This window comes from Tasmannia lanceolata, unplaced genomic scaffold, assembly GCF_043159265.1.
Source record: "Tasmannia lanceolata isolate RefF3 unplaced genomic scaffold, GAP_Taslan_0.1 ptg000016l, whole genome shotgun sequence".
Lineage (NCBI taxonomy): Eukaryota > Viridiplantae > Streptophyta > Magnoliopsida > Canellales > Winteraceae > Tasmannia > Tasmannia lanceolata.
The window spans coordinates 13,674,693-13,696,752 of NW_027518693.1; the positions used below are offsets into that span (position 1 = coordinate 13,674,693).

A 22,060-nucleotide genomic window follows, 5' to 3' on the forward strand; every position below is an offset into this window, starting at 1 on the left:
AACGAGAAGGAGAGATTGAGAAAGGCAATCTTGTACCTTTTCCAAGTTCACAAGCATTACAAATATCTGTACATTTTGAACAATCATCTAATAGAACAGAATGAAACATAAATTGAAGTGAAGGTTTGCGAGGATGGCAAAGTCTATTATGCCATATAGTCGGTGAAACTCTCGTAGTAGAGAGGGCTTCTTCTGTTGCGGGTTCTACACGAGCAAGTGGATGAGATAGCGGATATAAGGAACCACGGTTACTCCAATGTAGGAGGGGTTTCTTTGTTGCCAAATCCTTGACACAAAAACCAGAAGAATGGAATTCAAAGGAAACATTATTATCATTTGCAAATTTTTGTACGGAAAGTAAATTCTTTGTCAGAGATGGAACAACTAAAACATCTTTCATCTTAAAATTATAATTTTTTGTCTTTAGTGTCGAATTCCCTATATGTGAAATGATAAGTAAGTGATCATTTCCCACATAAATTCGATCTGAGCCATGATAAGGAGTTATAATTGAGATATTACCTTCTAATGGAGTCATATGAGAGGTTGCACCAGTGTCAGGATACCAGATTTGGTTTGAATTAGTATTAATGTTCATAGCAGCAAAAGATTGAGGAAAGATGATTAGAAGTATAAGCCTGGTTGAAGAAATTTTTACAGTCAATCGCTACATGATTAGGCTTGTTACAAATTTAACATATATCCCTATTTGGAGTTGTAGAAATAGGAGGACGACTAAGTATACTGGGTGAAGAGGTTGTAGAATTAGGAGGAAGCAAGTTCTTTGACTAATGTAATTCACGATAAAGGAAGGATTGGTTTTGATTACCTCTTCCACGACCGTAGGTTGAAGGGGTGTTGTAGGCGAAACGTCCACCACGACCACGCCCACCCCTTCCTCCACGGTAACCATGGCCACGACTAATAAAAAAAAGCTTTGTCTAATGGTGGCGTTGAAGGATGAGTTCTTGTTTTTCTATGCTCTTGAGCCAAAAGAACAGGTTGTATTTGATCAAATTTTGGTAATGGAGGGTGAGCTCTTGTTTTTCTATGCTCTTGAGCCAAAAGAACAGGTTGTATTTGATCAAATTTTGGTAATGGAGGGTGAGCAGTAATTGCAGCAACATAACTATCATATTCCGAAGGTAAGCCATTCAAGGCTTGCATAACGAGATCAGCATCATCTAAAGGATGTCCTATCATTGTTAGAGAATCAGAGATGTTTTTAATTTCTTGGAGGAACACATCCATTGTTTTATTTTCTTTCTTAAGATCATTGAATTCCATTTTTAGTTGGAGGTAGTGAGCGCTAGCTTGATCATGGAAAAACTTTTCAATGGCAGTCAAAGTTTGTGTCGTTGTTAAGGATTGATAAGGAATTAGGATGTGTTTGAGTACATCTGTCGAAAGATCGAGTGGCATTTAGCCAAGAAACAATCCCGTCATCAATTCGTTTCCAAAGTAGAAATTCAGGGTTGATAATTGTTTCGCCAGTTTCGGTTACAATGGTTGTCAGATTGGAATAAATATTGTTTGCCAGAGAATAAAATTCTCTTGATCAAGATTGACATTAACAAGGGACTTGATATTTGTAATTTTGAAAACATGATGAGAAGAGGTTAGAGAAGAAGTGACAGAAGATGGGGGGGATTTTGGTCGAGTTGTGAAGTTTCTGTTACGGTCCTAAGTGGGGGCCCACCTAGGTATGGGACTGGGTGGGACCCAGCCTGGTATGGGACAGGTTTAAAGGGCCTTGCCTAATGCGTTCCATCAGCTCTGGAGCTTTTGGCGTATCGTTAAGGTACCTAACATTTGGTATCAGAGCAACCACCACATCCCGTGCTTGGGCGACCTGTGAAAAGGGCTACCTGGAAAAAAAGGCCAGAGTTGAAAGCCGTCATAGAGTGGGCCGCCGAGGACGGCGGGTGAAGAAGCCTGGTTGTATGTTATGGTCCTAAGTGGGGCCCGTCTAGGTATGGGACTGGGTGGGACCCGCTTGGTATGTGACAGGCTTAAAGGGCCCTGCCTAACAGTTTCTGCGTTTGTGGGAAAAGCCATCATAGGGGGTTAAAGAAATATAAGAACAAAATTAAAGAGAGAAATCTAAAAAATAGGCGTTGAAGAAATCGAAAAAGAAAGTGATTTGAGGAGAAAAAAATGGCGTTAAAGAGAGATTATTATAGGCGTAAAAGAAGATTGATAGGGGGGATATTTTTAAAAAGAAAGAATGTTGGTGTTGAAGAGAGAATTTTGCGTGGAAGATCTACCCGGAGACTGATACCCTGAAGAGATTTGATGATAGAGAGAGAATCTGCAACTTTAGTCCGTTATGACTTTTGGTTGCTATTTATATACAATAAATAATTACATGACAGTAATAGCCTTGGATAGGGCTCATATTACAATACATATATTCACAGGCTATTATTTTGGATACTGTAGCCGTATTATAAACACTAGATGAGTGATAATTTACTATCCAAGAGACTTAAGAACCGACTTCTCTTATTTTAACTGAAGTCTTTGAAGACCCACTGTGATCCAAGCAAATACTTTTGAAATAGAAAAAAGGGAAATGATAAATGCGCCCCTTTTCATTACTCGGGACACCCAGCGACAGTGTATCTAAGACTGCAAAGTTGCTGATGTACTTCACATTTGAAGGAACGAAGTGACCTGATTGCAACGTACAGTGCAGTTAGGTGTCCCAAGTGATGAAAATGGGCGCATTTATCATTTCCCTAGAAAAAAACGTCAGCAATAATTTACTTTTGAAATCCATACTCCCTGTTTGTTTTGGTCCTGATTTTTTGGATTTTGAGAACCGGTTGTGATTCCAAAACTGATTATTAGACTCAACTTTGTGCCAAGTTTATTTTTGATATTTGAGAACCGATCGCGAGACCAAAACTGATTATTTATTGAGTAAATTTGAGTCCGATAATCAGTTTTGAACTCACAATTGGTTCTCAAAGGGCCCAAATATAATTTTGAGTCCAGTAATCAGTTTTGGACTAACAATTGGTTCTCAAAATTCAAAGCACACAGGGCCTTTAGATTTTGAGAACCAATTGTGATTGCAAATCTAATTACTGGGCTCAAAATTAATTATAATTTCGAGTCCAGTAATCAATTTGGAAGTCACAATCCGTTCTCAAAATATAAAACAAACAGGGATTTAATGATCATTTGATTTTTTTTCAGCAAGATAATCCGTAGAAGTACGTTGGTCATTTTCAAATACCTGTGATTCAAAGATAAGATCTACGTATCTCTGCTAGTGGGTCCCAACATACACTATGGGGCCATGGCCCATCACGATAGAGCAATGATAAATTCACCCCCTTTTCTTTCCAAGCCACCCCTTAGTGTAAAACGAGAATCATAAATACAGTAGAGGGGGCTGTCCTGGTGAAGAAAATCTAAGGGGGCGAATTTATTACTTCCTTTACATATATTGTAGAACAATATTAGGCGGGGATTTGCTAGGTCCATCCCAGAAGGCATTTTGCAGACCGACCGTTGCATGAGAGAGCAGCCACCTCAGATGAATAAGTGAATAAGACAAAATCTGAGCCTATGTGGCTGCTCTCACATGCAACAGCCACCCTGCTAAATGCCTTCTGCGATGGTCCCTAGCAAATCTCTATTAGAAGAATTCGTTTTATGACCGGGCCATGAAAACTGGGGAAATCAGTTATTGCCATGACATCAGGAGGCAATAGCTTTCCTTAGTTTAACTTAAACTGGGGAACTCGTCAAAAAAGAAGATTTTTTTTTTGGAAAAATTGCCGATGGGCGACATCAAAGTACGAGAATTGCCAACGGGGGGCATACTTTTGAAAAATTGTTAGAGAGGGACGGAATGGGGTTATCAGCCTCTCAAAAGGGGGTTATCAACCCTCTTTAACAATTTTTCAAAAGTGTCTCCCGTTGGCAATTCTCATATTTTGATGTCCTCCATTGGCAATTTTTACTTTTTTTTTTTTTTGAGTACTGTATTTTAATACATAAACTAAATCAAAGAATAAAATATAAATAGGGAAGTGATATATTCGCCCCTTTTTTTACTTAGGACAGCCCCCTCTAGTGTATTTATGACTGCTCTTTTACACTGGAGGGGTGTCCCAAGTTAAAAAAAAGGGACGAATATATTATTTCTCTATAAATAACATTTTAAATAGAAAAAGTTGACTAACACACCTGCAAAACGGAGATTAAAATCCGTTGACGCCCCCCATACTGATTATTGAATAACAATGTATTGATTCTTGCTAGGTCAAAATTTTCAAAACCCCTTGAAAGAGTCAGTTTAGATGTAGCGTTGAGATCATCTGTTCTACATGGGACCCAGGATTCTCATGCGTACGATCTAGTAATGGCCTACAAGATCAAAGCTCCCCCCCCCCTTCTCTTATGGACACGTGTCCCAGTGTACTATTATTACGCAAAAAGAAACCATACTGCCAAGCATTTTCTCTTGTCTTTGTATTGAATTTCAATATGCAGGTGCGAAATGATATTTTCACACCTTTTAACCATTCCAGACAATGTAAAAAAGAGTGTAAACGTAACGCAATCAATTTTAACGACAAAGGAAAGGAGGTGGGAAATGGTGGAAAAGTAGGTGGTGGAAATATCATATATTCATATGTTGCACATATGAAAGAGAAGAGGCAGCGTAGAACCTTAAGAACCAAGTTTCAAATGAGTCGTAGGGTCGTAAGCATGACGGTGTTCAAACGCAATTGCGTTATTAAGAAGAAGGTGAAGAAAAAACAATATAAAAAGGTCAACTATAAATACGCACCCACTCTAAGATAATTCGCACCACTCTAATGTCAATTGACGTCAGAAAAGCATTAAAGTCCGCCACAAACTTTTTTTTAACGTTTTTTGACGTTTTTTTACGTTCATTCAAAGTAAAGGGGTGCGAATGATCTTACATGGGGTGCGAATTTATCATCTCCCTATAAAAAGTCGGTAGAAAAAAGGAAAACAGGATGCGTTTCCGCGTAGACAGATAGATACAACGAGTCTTCATACTGAGCGACGCTCCTTTGACACTCCATCCACATTATCTCACCGTTCACACCACCCCACCCCACCCCACATACAAATATCAAAACCTCTCTCTTCATCTCTTTGAATTGACTCATCTCTGAGTTCTCTCTCTTACCCTCTTGTCTTAGAATTCTCTATCTTTGTCTCTCTCCCTCTCTTGTGTACTCTATCCCTCTCTCTATATCTCTATATCAAAACCTCTCTCTCTCTCTATATATATTTTTATCTCTATATCAAAACCTCTCTATCTGTCTCTTTCTACACCATTAAAATGAACACAGACCCATCAGACCGATTCTCTCAATGGAGTCTCAACGAGACAAGGGACTTCATAACGATCCGAGCCGAGCTAGACCAGACCTTCATGGACACTAAACGAAACAAACTTCTATGGGATGTGATCTCATCCAAAATGAAAGAAAAAGGGCACAACAGAACCCCACATCAGTGCAAGTGTAAGTGGAAGAACCTCGTCACTCGCTTCAAAGGAACAGAAGCCATGGAACCCGAAATCGCTCGTCAGTTCCCCTTCCAAGACGAGCTTCGAGCCATCTTTGCGGCCAGGATGCAAAGACTCTTATGGCTTGAACCCGAACGCGAAGGTGGACCGTCTAATAAAAAATCGATGGTTAGATCTTCGTCCGAGGAAGATGAATCTAATGATGAGAGTGAGAGAAGGAAGAGAATGAAAAAGAATAAAGGTCCTGTTAAAGAATCGAATGGTGATGTGAAAGAGATGTTGGAGGAGTTTATGAGGGAGCAAATGAAGATGGAGGTGAAGTGGTTAGAAGTGGCGGAGGTGAGGGAAGAAGAGAGGAGGAGGAAAGAGACAGAGTGGAGAATGACGATGGAATCGATAGAGAAGGAGAGGGTTTTGATGGATAGAAGATGGAGAGAGAGGGAAGAGCAGAGGTGGTTGAGGCAGGAAGCTAGGGCTGAGAAGAGGGATGCACTCCTTACAACTCTCTTGAATAAACTCATACATGAAGATTTCTCAAAGCCATGTTAGCAAGCACAGGTTTATTTAATTTTCCCTTTTTTTTTGAGTTTGAAGCTTAGAGAATAGAATCCAGATGTTTTAGAGATTAGAACCCAGATGTTAATGAGATCTTCTGCTGCCATCTTTCTGCTTGCTTTACATCGTGTCAAACTACAAATATCTAGTCTAGGTGACCAAATTGGCTTTGTCTGGAATAATCAAGGCAAACAAAAGCCTACCTTCTAACATAGAAATCTCAAGAAATTAAACTCTATTGGGTTTAGAAAATGAGAGAATTCTCTCTCGCTCTCTCGCTAGCTCTATATTTTTTTTTTGGGGTAAAATGTTGCAACAAACTTTGGGACAAGCAAAAAAATAGTGCATTAAGAACATGACACTCCTTAGCCATCTATACTGAAGTTGTCTCTAACATGTTGAAACTTTTCTCTGTCTTTCTTTGTGAGGATGTCCGGAATCTTTTAGCTGAAGGATATTTCAGTTTAATTTCATTATTTCAACATAGTTTGTCTAATGCAATGATGTGTATTTACAATTTGCTTTATTGGAGTGAACAGCACTAGATTTCTTGCCATGAAAATAGTTGATTTATTCCATTACTCTTCAAATCTAATAAACTTGATATATATGTTGATTTTTGACAAAGATAACAAGAACTTTATTAATAAAAGAAGATTACATGTGCATGCCCATATTATATCAGCTAATCCATCAGCTAAACCATTCGCATTCATCTAGATGTGCCAAAACAATCTATCTATCCCTCGACCTCTCATGATTATCATCACCTCGCAAAACACCTTAGCCCTATCCTCTCCCCATTCACCTACGATGACATTCAATGAATCACTCTCAACCTCCAATATCTCTCCATTTGTCTAGTAAAAACTAAAATTCCTAACTGCATAGCTCTAATTTAGGCCTCCAATGAATCCGCGTGACCTATCAGCCTCAAAAAAGAATGAAGCCTACAATAATCACTATCGTGAAAAACTCCACCCATGCCAGCTAAATTGAAGCAATACATCGACATTCCTCCTGATAGAATTTCGTGGAGGATATTGCCATCTTGGCTTGCCACCATCATTGCCTTTAACTCTTCCCATCATGGCGGTCTTCCTGTTTCTAAAATTTTGATCCGTCAAATAATCCCAAAGCTATTTCATTGTAGTTGATTGCAATATATTGCAATGTACTATTTTCTTTACTGATGATTGAACTACAAATCAGAGTATTAAAACTTGACAAGTCAACTTAAAATTTGATTGAGTTGATTCAAGGAGAAAGCACTCTAATTGAGCTGATTCAAGGAGAAAGCATTCTAATTGAGTTGATTCAAGGAGAAAGCATTTTGATTGACTAATCTAGAGACTCTGTGGTATCTTAAATGTAATGAAAATGTTCAAATTAAAATTGAAGCTCCATCAGGTCATGTACCATGCGCTTTGCATTAAAGCGGTAGAAATTGTGGACCATATCTTCCTTCATTGTAAATGACGAGGTATGTATGAAGTTTGTAGATTTGAAATTTCACGGGCCTTCCCGGCCAAACTCTTAGAGCTAGTAGAAGGGTGAGTGTCAGCCCCATAGCGGAGTAAAGGGAGGATTTTGTGGAATATTACCTTGCTAGCGGTAATTTGGGTCCTATGGAAGGAGTGGAATGCACATGTGTTAAGAGGGTGGGTGAAATCCCCTCATTTTAATTACAATAAGGCCATTGCTCTCACATTGCTTGGGCGAGAGCTTTGCCAAGTTTCTTATTTGTTTCAGCTCTAGAAGTATGGCATGGTTGGCTATTAGTTAATTTGTGATAGCCAAGTGGCAAGACTGACAATTTGCTAAGTTTGGGAGCCTCCTAGGAGCGGATTCTTAAAGTTAAATTTTGGAGGATCAAGTTTGAGCAATCCTGGACCGGTGGGGGTTGGTGGAATCATTAGAGATGTGGAAGGGAATACTCTATGGGCATATTTGAACCCGATTAGGGTATCCTGCTTAAACAAGGCAGAGATGAAGGCGGTGCACCAAGGAATATTGATGTTGGAGCAAGGTCATTTAAACACGGCTCCCGCAAGTTCTCATTCATGCCATACTGTATATATATATATATAACTTTTTTTTTTGGACTTGTGAGATTTATTAATACTGTATATATAGCTTTCGTCAGCTGGTTAATTAAAAAAGTGTAAAACATGGTGATTCATCCTATGTATCTTACTAGTCCCCAATATCTCTCTCTCTCTCACACACACACACACACAGATATATATGAGAAAATGGTTTCTACACACAAGTGTAGATAAGTTATCTATACACTAGCTTCAAATACAGTGGGGGCCCACATTGTTTGGGTGATCCAAAGCATTCATTTGATGGGCCCACACATAGATAGGGTGTGCCAAAAAAAATCAGCTTCATAGGATCATCCTAACCTTTCGAACCGTGGAGGCAAAAAATGGACAGATTTGTGAAGGTTTATACACGTCCATTTTACCTCCACAAATCATAGGGTTGGGATGATCCTATGGAGCTGATTTTTTGTGGACACCCTACCTATGTGAGGGCCAATCAAATGAAAGGTTTGGATCACCCATACAATATGCCCTCCACTGTATTTTAAGCTAGTGTGTAGATAACTTTTCTACACTTGTGTGTAGAAACCGTTCTCTCTCTCTCTCTCTCTCTCTCTCTCTCTCTCTCTACATATATATATATATAGGTGATGATATTTTCACCCCCATGCAGTACGCATTCGCTACCCTTTTAATGTGATTTGATGTCAAAAAGCATTAAAGTTGCCCACTGTTCACATTATAAGGGTTACAAATGCAAACTGTAGAGGGGGTGAAAATATCATCTCTCTTATATATATGGGAAATGCTAGCGTCCATCGCAAAAGGCATTTCGCGGATAGTTTGTCGCATGTCAGACCAGCCACCTCATGAATATATGGAGACAAAAGCTGTTGTCTCCATTCACGAGGTGGCTGGTCTGACATGAGACAGACCAGCCGTGAAATGCCTTTTGCGATGGATGTATATAAACATATACCTGTGTGTATACATGTATAAATGTATATATGTATAGGTATATATATATAAATATATGTACGTATATATGCACACATACACACTCACATATACCTGTGCATACATTTATATAGGTATAATATATGTATCTGTATAAATATGACAGGTATATTAATATAGCACTCTACTTTTAGTACGTCAACCTCGATTTTATCAAGTTAACTTGCTTCGAATCACTTCCATGTAGTTAAGTTTTTGAGCTGCCCTACAAGTTGGTAGGTAGATACCTAAAAGAATGCTCCTCTTGAACTTTCCTAATAGTGATCGGATAGGTCTCTGTCTTACTCAATTATGATCATTCCCTACAATACTCTATTTTGCACCACTAAATGAACTTGTCTGTAGGACATTGTATGAATTACTAGAACTCAGACAAGTGGGATATATGATCTGTATATGTGGATCTAGAAATCAAACAATTGGATATATAATACCTAGTCTTGTAATAGTGAGATCGACGTAAAGGGCTTCCGACCATACTTCGGTAAGGTGGGGTGTTTCACCTTCTTTCCTCATCTTCTATAAGAGTGTGTGGTGATGATTCATGAATGCTTACATGAACATGATGACATGAATTTTATGTTAGAACTTTAACCGTTTTAGTGCCCTTCCAATCAAACTTTTTGGGTTGTATAGTACAGTTTGGTCCCTCTTTCCGGACCATGTTTTCATTCCTTCAAGGCTTTCAAGTTGCAAGGAAGCAGTGGGATTCCATATCTCAGAGGTTCGCAAGAAAGAGAAGGCCAGATTGAAGCTTCAAATCAGAAGTCTACAAAAATCGAAAAACAAAGAACGACCATCAGAATGTACATACTTATATTATGCTAAATACCACTTCTGCACAGGTATGCTAAATACCTTGAAAACCACTAAATTATCATTTTTGGACATTGAATGGACAATATCCTCTTCATTTTTGTTAGCATCTGGTAAATATGATATAGCATTTTATTCAACCTCGATATTCATGTCATGGTTACCGTTATTTGGTTTCTCAAAAATTAAATGTATCACATGGCTTCATGGTCGAATATACACCACCTTTCCTATAGAGATCATATTGCCTTCTAAAGGTAGGGGTGCAAATTGGACTGAGGACAACAAGAACACGGCACTTTAAACCCGATTTGAGCTCCGCCACAAGAAAACTAAGTTTTTTCGGCGGTTTTGAGAGTGTCTATATCCGCCGATGAAATATACACCAGCGGTTGTCATACAACCGGCGATGAAGCTACCATGGCTAAACGTATGACAGGCAGTTTTTGGTAACTGCCAGTGTAGATGGGAATCAACTGGTTGGGTTGGCATTTCTTTGGGTTGGGTCAGGTTAGGAAAAGCCAGCATCGAGGCCTTGGGCAACCTAACCTCGTCCCCCTAATTTTAGAAAATCAGGTTGATTTAGGGTTGAGAGATTCAAAGGAGGATTGGGTTGGGTTGACCGTCCTTGATCCGAGGCTCAGGTTGGATCGGGTTAGGGTTGTTGTTTTTGGTCCCTGGGTGGGGCTAGGGTTGGCCTTAACCTGAACGAACCCGGCTCGAGTTTCTCCCCTATTTGAAGACATTAAGATTTAAGTACCTAATCACTTCTACCGACTGATGAAGAACAAGCAGGGAGACAGGTGACATGATTCAAGAAAGTATATGGATGCGCTAGAAATTACAAAACTTACTGGAATGTATTTAGAAATTAGTTAAAATTGGCTTAACATATTTCCAGAACTCAACACCTAAGGATAATCTGATGTTCACAAAACAGGACAAAGGGTGAATAGAAATTTACGTTTGAAGAAATTGTAGGAATTCTTCAATCTCATATCTTTAATCCGATGATCAATCAAGAAGCTAATTTATATCTTGATCATAGGATTTCCAAACTAGAAATTTATATCTAAGGCAATTAGATTAATTTATTTCCTCAACAAATAAGGAAGAATCAATGCACAGAAATTAAGCAAGAATAGAAAAGTTGATTTTATTTTGTAACCGCCACCACAGGCGTTCAATGTTGATATTTTAAAAAAGCAACCATGGACATGGAAGAGGACCAATAAATTTAGGGTGATGATAAATTCGCACCCCTTCTAATGTGAAAAAGTGTTACAGGCTGCCCCAATTTCATCTTAAAAGGGGTGCGAATTATCCAATAGGGGGTGTGAATTTATCGTCGCCCTAAATTTAACTTGGAGTAGCTTTGTAGCTTGAGTCATTGAAATTTGCAATAGAGATGGGATCCAAAGCTTCTAACATGGAACAATTTGGAGCTTTGTCTGATTCAAATTCACATTAAAGATGGGATTCAAAAAAAGTTTCGTTCTACTCACAATTCGATGTTTAAAGCTCAACTCCAAAAGAGAGACAATATAAAGTCGAATAAAATAAAGGCAACTGATCTACAATCAAAGTTAATTTTTCTTCCCCCCAATCCCTTAAAAATTGCCAATGATCTAACAATCAACCAACTCATCTCATTTGATCATAGTGACATTTGAGCTATGGCTCATCATCGTTGATCGAGATCAACAGTCCTGATCTTCATACTACAAATACAAGCCAACAATCTCAGTTATCGTTAAGAAAAGAGACACAACATGATGAAACCACCATGTGTAATGGGTTAGGACTCGTCACCTTGTTGGTCATCACAACTCCACCCTAAATGTGAAAGTGATGCAACCCATATCATAGAGTACAAATTTGAGAAGAATCGGAATCTCAAAGTTGTGCAAAAGTGAGAGAGGCTCAAGGCCAAGGGTGCCCAGCAGGTCCACATATGATCGTAGCTCTCTTGATCTGGGGGAGGTGCCCTTTCAATATCTTTTATCCCTTTGATTCTTTTTAGGGACCGTTCTTGTTAATCTAGATTATATCATCTTGGGTTAGTCAATTTCCTCCTATAATACAATTTGCTAAACAAATCAAGAGCATCTCACCTGTACATGCTCTAGCAAAAGAAAGTGACAACAATGTGTGGACAATGGAAGGGTATACTACTAATAATTTTAAGAAAGGGACGTGATATATTCGATAAAAACCCATGATACGAAGACACGCTTGTGTCAGGGTTTTCTCAAACAGCCCTCTCAATATTCCATTGTGTATCTTACGCGAGGGTATTTTTGTCATTTGATCCCAATATCTACTACAATCTAGCTAGAGGAAAAAGAAATTTCTTTTCTTCTTATCTAGGATTTACACGTCAGCATTACTCTTTTACCATTAACCCCTTTGCTGATATCTAACATCTATCTCTATGAGAAATTATTTGAGAGTAAAATCGTAATCTACACATGAAAAGTACCGATACAGTACATGTGGAAAAAAAACTACCAAGAAGAGGTAAAGACATATGACAATGACGAAAGAACTACTTATATTACTTATGCAGAACACTTGCAAAATATTGACGGATTCGGGGAACCTGAAGAGGAACAACAATTATGGAAATGTCTATCGATTGGAGGGCTAGGATCAACCTAGGAATATGATTTTACGGGCACAACTGATTGACGTTGTGTTCCATCACATGGACGGTTTGGATTAACCTTTAACCCTCTATAGATTGGAGCGTTCGGATAAACCTATGAAAATTATTTTTGGGGCACAACCTATGTACGCAGTGGCCCATCTAATAGACGGTTTGGATCATCCTATGGTACGGGCCATATCGTACATTTTAATAAGTGAGGAGTGCGACTAGCAAAATACGGTGAGTAGTGCCATTATAAAATATGGTAGTGAGGACATTAGCACTATATTTAATTTGAAACTATCATTGTTACTTGGATGTTCCCACGTGGGTCGGGTTCAACCCGAATTTGGGTTGGGTCGGGTTAAGCTTTTTCGCAAATCGGGTTGGGTTGGGAAAATCAACCCGAATTGGAAATCGGGTTGGGTCGGGTTGGGCTGTCGGGCAACCCGACCAGACCCGAAACCCAAATTTGGGTTCCATCTGAAGAAGTTCTGTATATGTATTTTTCTTTTTCAACATTGAAATAGTCTCTACAGTTCACAATGGACGGTTTGGATAATCCTATGGTGCGGGCCATACTGTACTTTAATAAAGTGAGGAGTGTGATCATCAAAATATAGTAGTGCGGATAACATTTCCCTTTGTTAATTGTTAGTCCCTGTTTGATTTGGATTTTGAGAACCGATTGTGAGTTAAAAACTGATTATAGGTTCTCAAAATCCAAAACAACCCGACTTGAGTTAAGGTGGTCAACAATTGGTATCATATCAAATCGGGTCAACCCAACCCAATCCGAATTGGAAATCGGGTTGGGTGGGTTGAACCCGGTCGGGATGGAAATCAGGTTGGGTCGGGTCGGGTTGGAAAATATGGGTTCCTCGGGTTGGGTCGGGTTGACACCCAAGTTACACCCCTGACGATGACGAAAAAACTATTTTTCCTTATTCACTATGTGAGGGTCAAATTATGAAAATGTTGATATTACGAATGCAGGACACCTGTAAAAATATTGACGAATTCTGGACACTTTAAGAGAAACAATAATTATGGAAACCTCTATAGATTGGAGGGCTAGGATCAGCTTATGGAAATTATTTTACGGGCACAACCTATTTCTGTTGTGTTCCATCACATGGACGGTTTGGATCAACCTATGATGTGGTCCGTACAATTCTCTGTATGCACGGGGTCTTTTACTGGTATTCCATTGTGAATCTTATACAAGGGTATTTTTGTCATTTGATTAAATATAGACTGCATTTCGTCACAAAATTCGCGATTCGGAAGTTCGCTGACACAGGCGTGTCTTCCCAGCAGCTTTAAAAAAAAAAAAAAAAAGGAAATTCTCAAAAAGAGAAAAAGAACAATTCGCACCCCTTGATGTTAATTCGCACCCCTCATAACGTGAATTGTGGCATACTTTAATGCTTTTTGACGTCAAATCACGTTGACAGGGGTGCGAATTATCCAACAGTGGGTGCGAATTTACCATCACCCAAAAAAGACGGAAGAAGAAAAGACTCTACATCAATCAACCCCACACCGCCAAAATCACATACCTGACCAACAATCGTACCAGTAATTACAGCTATCATTTACTCTCTCCCTTACTTTTACTTCCCACACCCCTTTTTGTCTTTTTCTCTCAAAACCCTCTCCCTGTCCTCTTCCTCTTCCGTGGAGAGAAGAAGATCGAGTTAGTAAGATTAAGATAGGATGTAAAAACCCTAGATCCCAAGATGGGAAACTGCTGCCGATCTCCTGCCGCTGTAGCTCGAGAAGATGTGAAATCAAATCACTACGATCAGAATCGAAAGGAGAAAGATGGAATTCACTCTAACAACAACAAGAACACAAAGAAGAACAGCACAAATCCCAATCCCAAAAAGATCCTTACCGTATTAACTGAAAATCGAATCCAAGGAGAATTAGGGATCGAAGATAAGTACTTAGTAGACAGAGAATTAGGGCGAGGTGAATTCGGAGTAACCTATCTCTGCATCGATCGAGACACTCGTGAACTTCTTGCCTGTAAATCAATCTCGAAAAGGAAGCTTCGGACCTCTGTAGATGTTGAGGATGTACGAAGAGAGGTCGCGATTATGAAACATCTTCCTAATAATTCTAGTATTGTTAGTTTTAAAGAGGCTTGTGAGGATGATAATGCTGTTCATCTTGTTATGGAGTTGTGTGAAGGGGGTGAGCTTTTTGATCGGATTGTGGCTCGTGGTCATTACTCTGAGCGTGCGGCGGCTGCGGTTACTCGGACTATTGTGGAGGTTGTTCAGCTTTGCCATAAGCATGGGGTTATTCATCGTGATCTTAAGCCTGAGAATTTTCTTTTTGCTAATAAGAAGGAGAATTCGCCTCTTAAGGCTATTGATTTTGGCCTCTCCATATTCTTCAAGCCAGGTCAGTCCAACTTCTGATTTGGCCCTCTCTTTTTATCTTATGTATAGCCTTTTTTACTTGTTGCTTGGATGGGTTTCAAGAATGAACTCACAAAAACAAACAAAATCTTGATTTGTGATATTTTGCATAATTGTAGTTGAATCTAGTGGTTTAAGATTAGTTTAGAGTGACCCAGCAAGCTAACTTGGAATGATTTACTGCTTTTCTTGATGTTGTTGTCAATAGGTTTCGATAATGCTTAATGTAAATATTACGCATTTAAAATATTGTCTTTGCAAAACTAAAGAACTAGAGAAGTAAAAGACAGCATAGTGATCAGCAATGATATATGAAGATAAATAATGAGTGATCTTTCCCTTTTGAATGGAATCTCAATTCAACTCAACTAAGCCTTTGTCCCAAACTAGTTGGGGTCGGCTAATGAATCCTTTAGAAAATTTTCATCAAGAATGTGGATGAATCTACCCGGCTCAAATGACTAAGTCTAATCCTGACACTAGTTGGGTTCGTCTACATGGATCATTTTCTTCCATTCGCTCCTATCCAGGGTTATGTTCTTTGTTATGTTCCTAGCCATCAAGTCTTTCCTCACTTTTTCTACCCAAGTTGTTTTCGGTCTGCACCTGAAGTTGAGTAAAATCCCAAAATCGATTGAAATTCCGAAGCCTTCGAGTCTTAAAACCAATTCCGAAATCCCTAAACCAATCCCTAATGCGAGGAGGATATGAATGTTTACCCACCCGTTGTGTTCAGTTTTAGGTACAAAATCCCCGGAAGGTTGTTGACATCCCCAAGAGTATCCCTGCAAATTTTCAGAAGAGTCGGGCAAGAAATGGAGGAAAGGACAAGCAGAGTTTGTGCGACTATCAAATCGTAGTCGTACTGACATCATTTATTATTCGCAGAAGAATAGTGCATTATCAAGGCAAGGAGTGCCTAGGTTAATTTAAAGATCAATTAATAAGGAAAGGGCAAGCTGGATAGTGCAATTATCAAAGCTTGCGTGGCTAGTGTCATTTCTTTTGTTACATAACAAGAGGGGGGGGGGGGGGGGGTGAAATAGTCGAATGAGAGTGCCCATTAATGGGAAGAAGAGGCAAATGAAGAATGAAGGTAAATATTAAATACCTTATTCTTAAGAAGGTATTCTTGTATGATTGGTATTACTTTTCTTGTAAGCTATGAATGGGGACCATTGGATAAAGGGAGTGAGGTGTAAGGCTTGGATTAGCTAGAGCATTCTAGGTCTTTAGAGCTTCTAAGATGGAATTAGGGCTGGGGAGAATGGATCGGTGGTTGAGAATAACCCAAGTAAAAAAAGAAAAGAAATATGATAAATGGAGGGTAGAGATTAGTTAGAGGAAAACCCTAACTATATAACTCCCAAAAAGAGCTCGTGGGAGGGGGGATAGCTTCTTATTAGAAAAAAGAAAAAAATCAAAGAAGAGAATGGAGAAAAAGGAAGGAGTTAATACAAAAGGGAGAAAAAGCCAGAGAAAGAATTGCATCTCCTCCGACAATTGGGTCGGAATTCCGGCCGATCATCTCCATCAGCGGGATCCTTTCCTCCTTTGAGTTCTACCACCATAACTTTCCTCTTTTGTTATAGTGGTAGAACACTGATGATGGGGTCTATAGTGGTGAAATGGGTTTTATGGTGGTTGGTTTGGGTAGAGATGGGATTGGGGAAGAACAAAGTTATAGTGGTAGAACTCAGAGGAAAGGATCTCGCTGATGGAGATGACCGGCCGGAATTCCGGCCTAATTTTCGGTGGAGATGCAATTCTCTCTCTGACTTTTTCTCCCCTTTGTATTAACTCCTTCCTTTTTCTCCATTCTCTTCTTTGATTTATTTTTTCTTTTTTCCAATGAGAAGCTCTCTCCCCTGCCCACGAGCTCTTTTTGGGAGTTATATAGTTAGGGTTTTTCCTCTAGCTAATATCTACCTTCCATTTATCATATTTCTTTTATTCTTTTACTTGAGTTATTCTCAACCACCGATCCATTATCCCCAGCCCTAATTCCATCTTAAAAGTTCTAAAGACCTAGAATGCTCTAGCTAATCCAAGCTTTACACCTCACCCCCTTTATCCCATGGTCCCCTTTCCTTGCTTACAAGAAAAGTAATTCCAATCTTACAAGAATACTCTCTTAAGAATAAGGTATTTTACTATTTACCTTCATTCTTGATTTGCCTCTTCTTATGCACATGTTGTTTCTTGGTGGCCCAACATTCTGGGCCGTACAACATGGCTGGCTTCACAATTGTCTTATAAAACTTTCCCTTCAACTTGGTAGGTATTTTACGGTCGCATAGAACTCTTGAAGCATGCTTCTATTTCCTGCTCTTATTATGTGGTTAACATCCTCTTCAATCGCTCCTTATGTAGGATTGAACCAAGATAGCGAAAGATATTCCTCTTAGGTCCATCTCCAAAAAAGATATTCCTCTTAGGTACCTCATGTCCAGTCATATTTACTACATCCTCGTCCCGTCTCTTTACATTACTAAATTTGCACTCCATATACTCTGTCTTAGTCCTACTCAGTCTAAAACCTTTGGATTCCAAAGTAGTTCTCCACAACTCTAACCCAGCACTAACTCCTGCTTTGGTTTCGTCAATTAAAGCTATGTCATCTGCAAATTACACAATGGCACCTCATCCTGGATACCCTCCGTAAGTTCATCCATAACTAGTGTAAAAAGATAAGGACTTAGAGCTAATCCTTGGTGCAGTCCTATTATAACTGGAAACTCACTAGATGTGCCATCCGTAGTTTTGACACTAGTTACTGCTCCATTGTATATATCCTTAATCACATCAGCATATTTAGTGGGCATTTTTTTCCTTTCAAGGACTCACCACATAACACTCCTGGGAACCCCTATCACACGCTTTCTCCAAATCAATGAAAACCATATGAAGGTCCTTTTTATTTTCTCAAAATCTCTCAATTAACTGCCTAATCAAGAAGATAGCGTCCATAGTCGATCGTTCGGGCATGAAGCCAAACTGATTCTCTGACAGCTTAGTTTCTTTTCTTAGTCTATGCTCAATTACCCTCTCCCAAAGCTTCATGGTGACTCATTAGCTTAATTCCCCGGTAATTGGTGCAACTCTGAATATCCCCTTTATTCTTATAAATAGGTACTAATGTACTCTTCCTCCACATATCAGGCATCTTCCTAGTCTTTAAAATATTGTTAAATAATCTAGTTAACCAAACCAAACCCACATCACCTAAGCATCTCCAAGTCTCAACAAGAATACCGTCAGACCCCATAGTCTTACCTAATTTCATATTTTTCGTAGCTACTCTTACCTTTGATGTTCGGATTCTACGAAAACCTTCGGTTTGTATCATCAAAAGCATTATCAAGTTCTCCCAAATTCGCTACGGGTTCTTCATTAAACAACTTATCGAAGCAACTTCTCCACCTCTCTTTAACATCACTTTCTTTTCGTAACAATCTTTGATTCTCGTCTTTAGTGCATTTTATATGATTCAAGTCTCTGCTTTTCCTTTCTCTCCCTTTTGAATGGAATATGAAAAAAAATTCCCTGATATATGTAGATCACAAGACACAGAAGGATTCAAATAACAAATGGTGTAAGAAAGTAATTGTTGACAATATGATATTGGGATTGATATTCCCATTCCCATTCAGCAATAACTTCATGAACTCTATTTTCATTTTGTGAGGTACCACGTGCTGGGGCGATATTAGTTGCCAGAGCAGGTTAGTTCTCCTGACTTCTCTCTCTCTCTCTCTCTCTCTCTCTCTCTCTCTCTCGTTCCTTTATTTCATTTTTACAAAACATGAATGCAAGGCAATGATAATTTCTCTGTTTTCTCGATTGTTTTTTCAACGAAGTGAGTACTGTTGTCAGCATCGGCTTATGGTCGCGTGAGGACAGTGTGGAAGGGAGGAGCTATGGATGGAGACAACAGTGGAGACATGGTTTTAAATTTCAATGGAAACCGACATGAAACCACTGAAATTGTTTCTATTTCCATCCCCACCGAAGCGCATACCGAAATTGAAACATATAACGAAACCTAAGTTGTAAGTGTATTAGTGGTATGCTATAGCAATTTTGTTACATTGTTATATATATATATATATATATATATATATATATATATATATATATATATATATTATATATGTGAGGAAAATGATTGTGAGCTTGAAGCTCATATAGCTTATATGAGCTTGAGGGCCCAAACACATGTGGACCCACATTGTTGGAATGATCCAAAGCATTCATTTGAAAGGCCCTTACATAGATAGGGTGTGTACAAAAAATCAGGTCGATAGGATCATCCTAACCCTTCCAAAAGTGGAGGGCAAAATGGACAGACACCGTTTGCCACAAATCTTCCCATTTTTGCCCTCCGCTTTTGAAGGGGTTAGCATTATCCAATGGAGCTGATATTTGGTACACACCCTATCTATGATGGGGCCTTGCAAATAAATGGTTTGGATCACCACAAAAAATGTGGGACCCATGTGTTTGGGCCCTCAAGCTCATATAAGCTATATGAGCTTCAAGCTCACAATCATTTTACTCTATATATATTTAGCGAAATGGTTTCTGAGCTAGAGTTCAGAAACACATCTCCCATTGTTGTTTGAGTCATCCAACCCATTAGTTCTATAGGTTATAATTAGGGTTAGGGTTATGGTTATGGGTTATGGTTATGATTTGTGGAGGTTTTAGAATGGATGGCTAGAAATTACGGTGCTATCGATCGGATGGTTAGGATTATGGTATGGAGCTAGTATGTATATATATATATATATATATATATATATATATATATATATATATATAGAGAGAGAGAGAGAGAGAGAGAGAGAGAGAGAGAGAGAGAACGGTTCCTACACATATGTGTAGAGAGTTCTCTACACACTAGCTTAAAATACAGTGGGGGCCCACATTGTTTGGGTGATCCAAGCCATCCATTTTAAAGACCCTCACATAGATAGGGTGTCTACAAAAAATCAGATCCATAGGATCATCCCAACCCTACGATTTGTGGAGGTAAAATGGATGTCTTTAAAACTTCACAAATTAGTCCATTTTTTGCCTCCACAGTTCGAATGGTTAGGATGATCCTATGGATCTGATTTTTTGTAGACACCCTATCTATGTGAGGGCCTTAAAAATGAATGGTTTGGATCACCCAAATAATGTGGCCCCCACTATATTTTAAGCTAGTGTGTAGATAACTTATCTACACATATGTGTAGGAACCGTTTTCTCATATATATATATATATATGAGGAAAGGGTTCCTGCACTCGAGTGCAGATAGCTTATCTGCGCTCGAGTGTAGAAAACAAGGGTGGGCCCACATTTTGGGGGGAATCCTAAGCATTCATTTGGAAGGGCCCCATCATGGATGAGGTGTGTACAAAAAATCGGCTCCATTAGATAATCCTGACCCAAATTTGCCCTTTTTTGTCCCTCCAAAATGGAAGGGTTAGGATGATCCAATGGAGCTGATTTTTGGTACACACCCCATCCATGATGGGGCCTTCCAAATGAATGCTTTGGATCACTCCCAAAATGTGGGCCCACCCCGTTTTCTACACTCGAGCGTAGATAAGCTTATCAGTATCTGCCCATTTTTTTCCCTCCACAAATGGAAGGGTTAGGATGATCCAATGGAGCTTATTTTTGGTACACACCCCATCCTTGATGGGGTCTTCCAAATGAATGCTTTGGATCACTCCCAAAATGTGAGCCCACCCTGTTTTCTACACTCGAGCGCAGATAAGCCTATCAATATCTGTCCATTTTTGCCTCCACAAATGGAAGGGTTAGGATGATCCAATGGAGCCGATTTTTGGTGCACACCCCATCCATGATGGGGCCTTCAAAATGAATGCTTTGGATCACCCCCAAAATGCGGGCCCACTCTTGTTTTCTACACTCGAGTGCAGGAACCCTTTCCTCGTATATATATATATATATATGTGTGTGTGTGTGTGTGTGTGTGTGTGTGTAATCATTCTCTTTCTCTCTCTCTCTCTCTATATATATATATATATATATATATATATATATATATATATATATATATATATAGAGAGAGAGAGAGAGAGAGAGAGAGAGAGAGAGAGAGAGAGAGAGAGAACGGTTTCTACACACAAGTGTAGATAAGTTATCTACACACTAGCTTAAAATACAGTGGAGGGCATATTGTTTGGGTGATCCAAACCATTCATTTGATTGGCCCTCACATAGATAGGGTGTCCACAAAAAATCAGCTCCATAGGATCATCCCAACCCTACAATTTGTGGAGGTAAAATGGACATGTATAAACCTTCACAAATCTGTCCATTTTTTGCCTCCATGGTTCAAAGGGTTAGGATGATCCTATGAAGCTGATTTTTCGGCACACCCTATCTATGTGAGGGCCCAGCAAATGAATGCTTTGGATCACCCAAACAATGTGGGCCCCCACTGTATTTTAAGCTAGTGTGTAGATAACTTATCTACACTAGTGTGTAGAAACCGTTTTCTTATATATATATATATATATATATATATATACATAGAGAGAGAGAGAGAGAGAGAGAGAGAGAGAGAGAGAGAGAGAGAGCGGTTTTTACACACAAGTGCAGATAAGTTATCTACACACTAGCTTAAAATACAGTGGGGGCCCACATTGTTTGGGTGATCCAAAGCATTCATTTGATGGGCCCTCACATAGATAGGGTGTGCCCAGAAAATCAGCTTCATAGGATCATCCTAACCCTTCAAACCGTGGAGCAAAAAATGGACAGATTTGTGAAGGTTTATACAAGTCCATTTTACCTCCACAAATCGTAGGGTTGGGATGATGCTATGGAGCTGATTTTTTGTGGACACCCTATCTATGTGAGGGCCAATCAAATGAATGGTTTGGATCTTAGAAGCACGAAGCGGGGGCGGGGAAGCGTGGGGTCTAGAAGAGTCTAAGTTTAGGAGCGCCATGGGAGCGTGTTTGTAATATTTTTTTTTTTTGTATATCTTT

General features: G+C 39.2%; 2 protein-coding genes across 3 annotated transcripts in view; both read left to right on the forward strand.

Annotated features, from left to right (window-relative positions):
• Nucleotides 1–5,142: 5,142 nt before the first annotated feature.
• LOC143848681 (trihelix transcription factor GT-3b-like) lies at nucleotides 5,143–6,198 on the forward strand. The gene has a single exon (XM_077357673.1). The coding sequence runs from the start codon at nucleotides 5,336–5,338 to the stop codon at nucleotides 6,071–6,073; it is 738 nt and encodes a 245-aa protein (XP_077213788.1). The 5' UTR covers nucleotides 5,143–5,335; the 3' UTR covers nucleotides 6,074–6,198.
• A 7,997-nt stretch (nucleotides 6,199–14,195) lies between these two features.
• LOC143848746 (calcium-dependent protein kinase 13-like) overlaps nucleotides 14,196–22,060 on the forward strand; it is a 28,040-nt gene continuing 20,175 nt past the window's right edge. Inside the window, exon 1 of one of the 2 annotated variants that reach the window (XM_077357776.1) lies at nucleotides 14,196–15,028. In XM_077357776.1, coding sequence (XP_077213891.1) covers nucleotides 14,356–15,028 — 673 coding nt within the window. In that variant the 5' untranslated portion in view covers nucleotides 14,196–14,355. The remainder of the gene's footprint in view (nucleotides 15,029–22,060) is intronic. The other variant, XM_077357775.1, reaches the window with a different exon arrangement.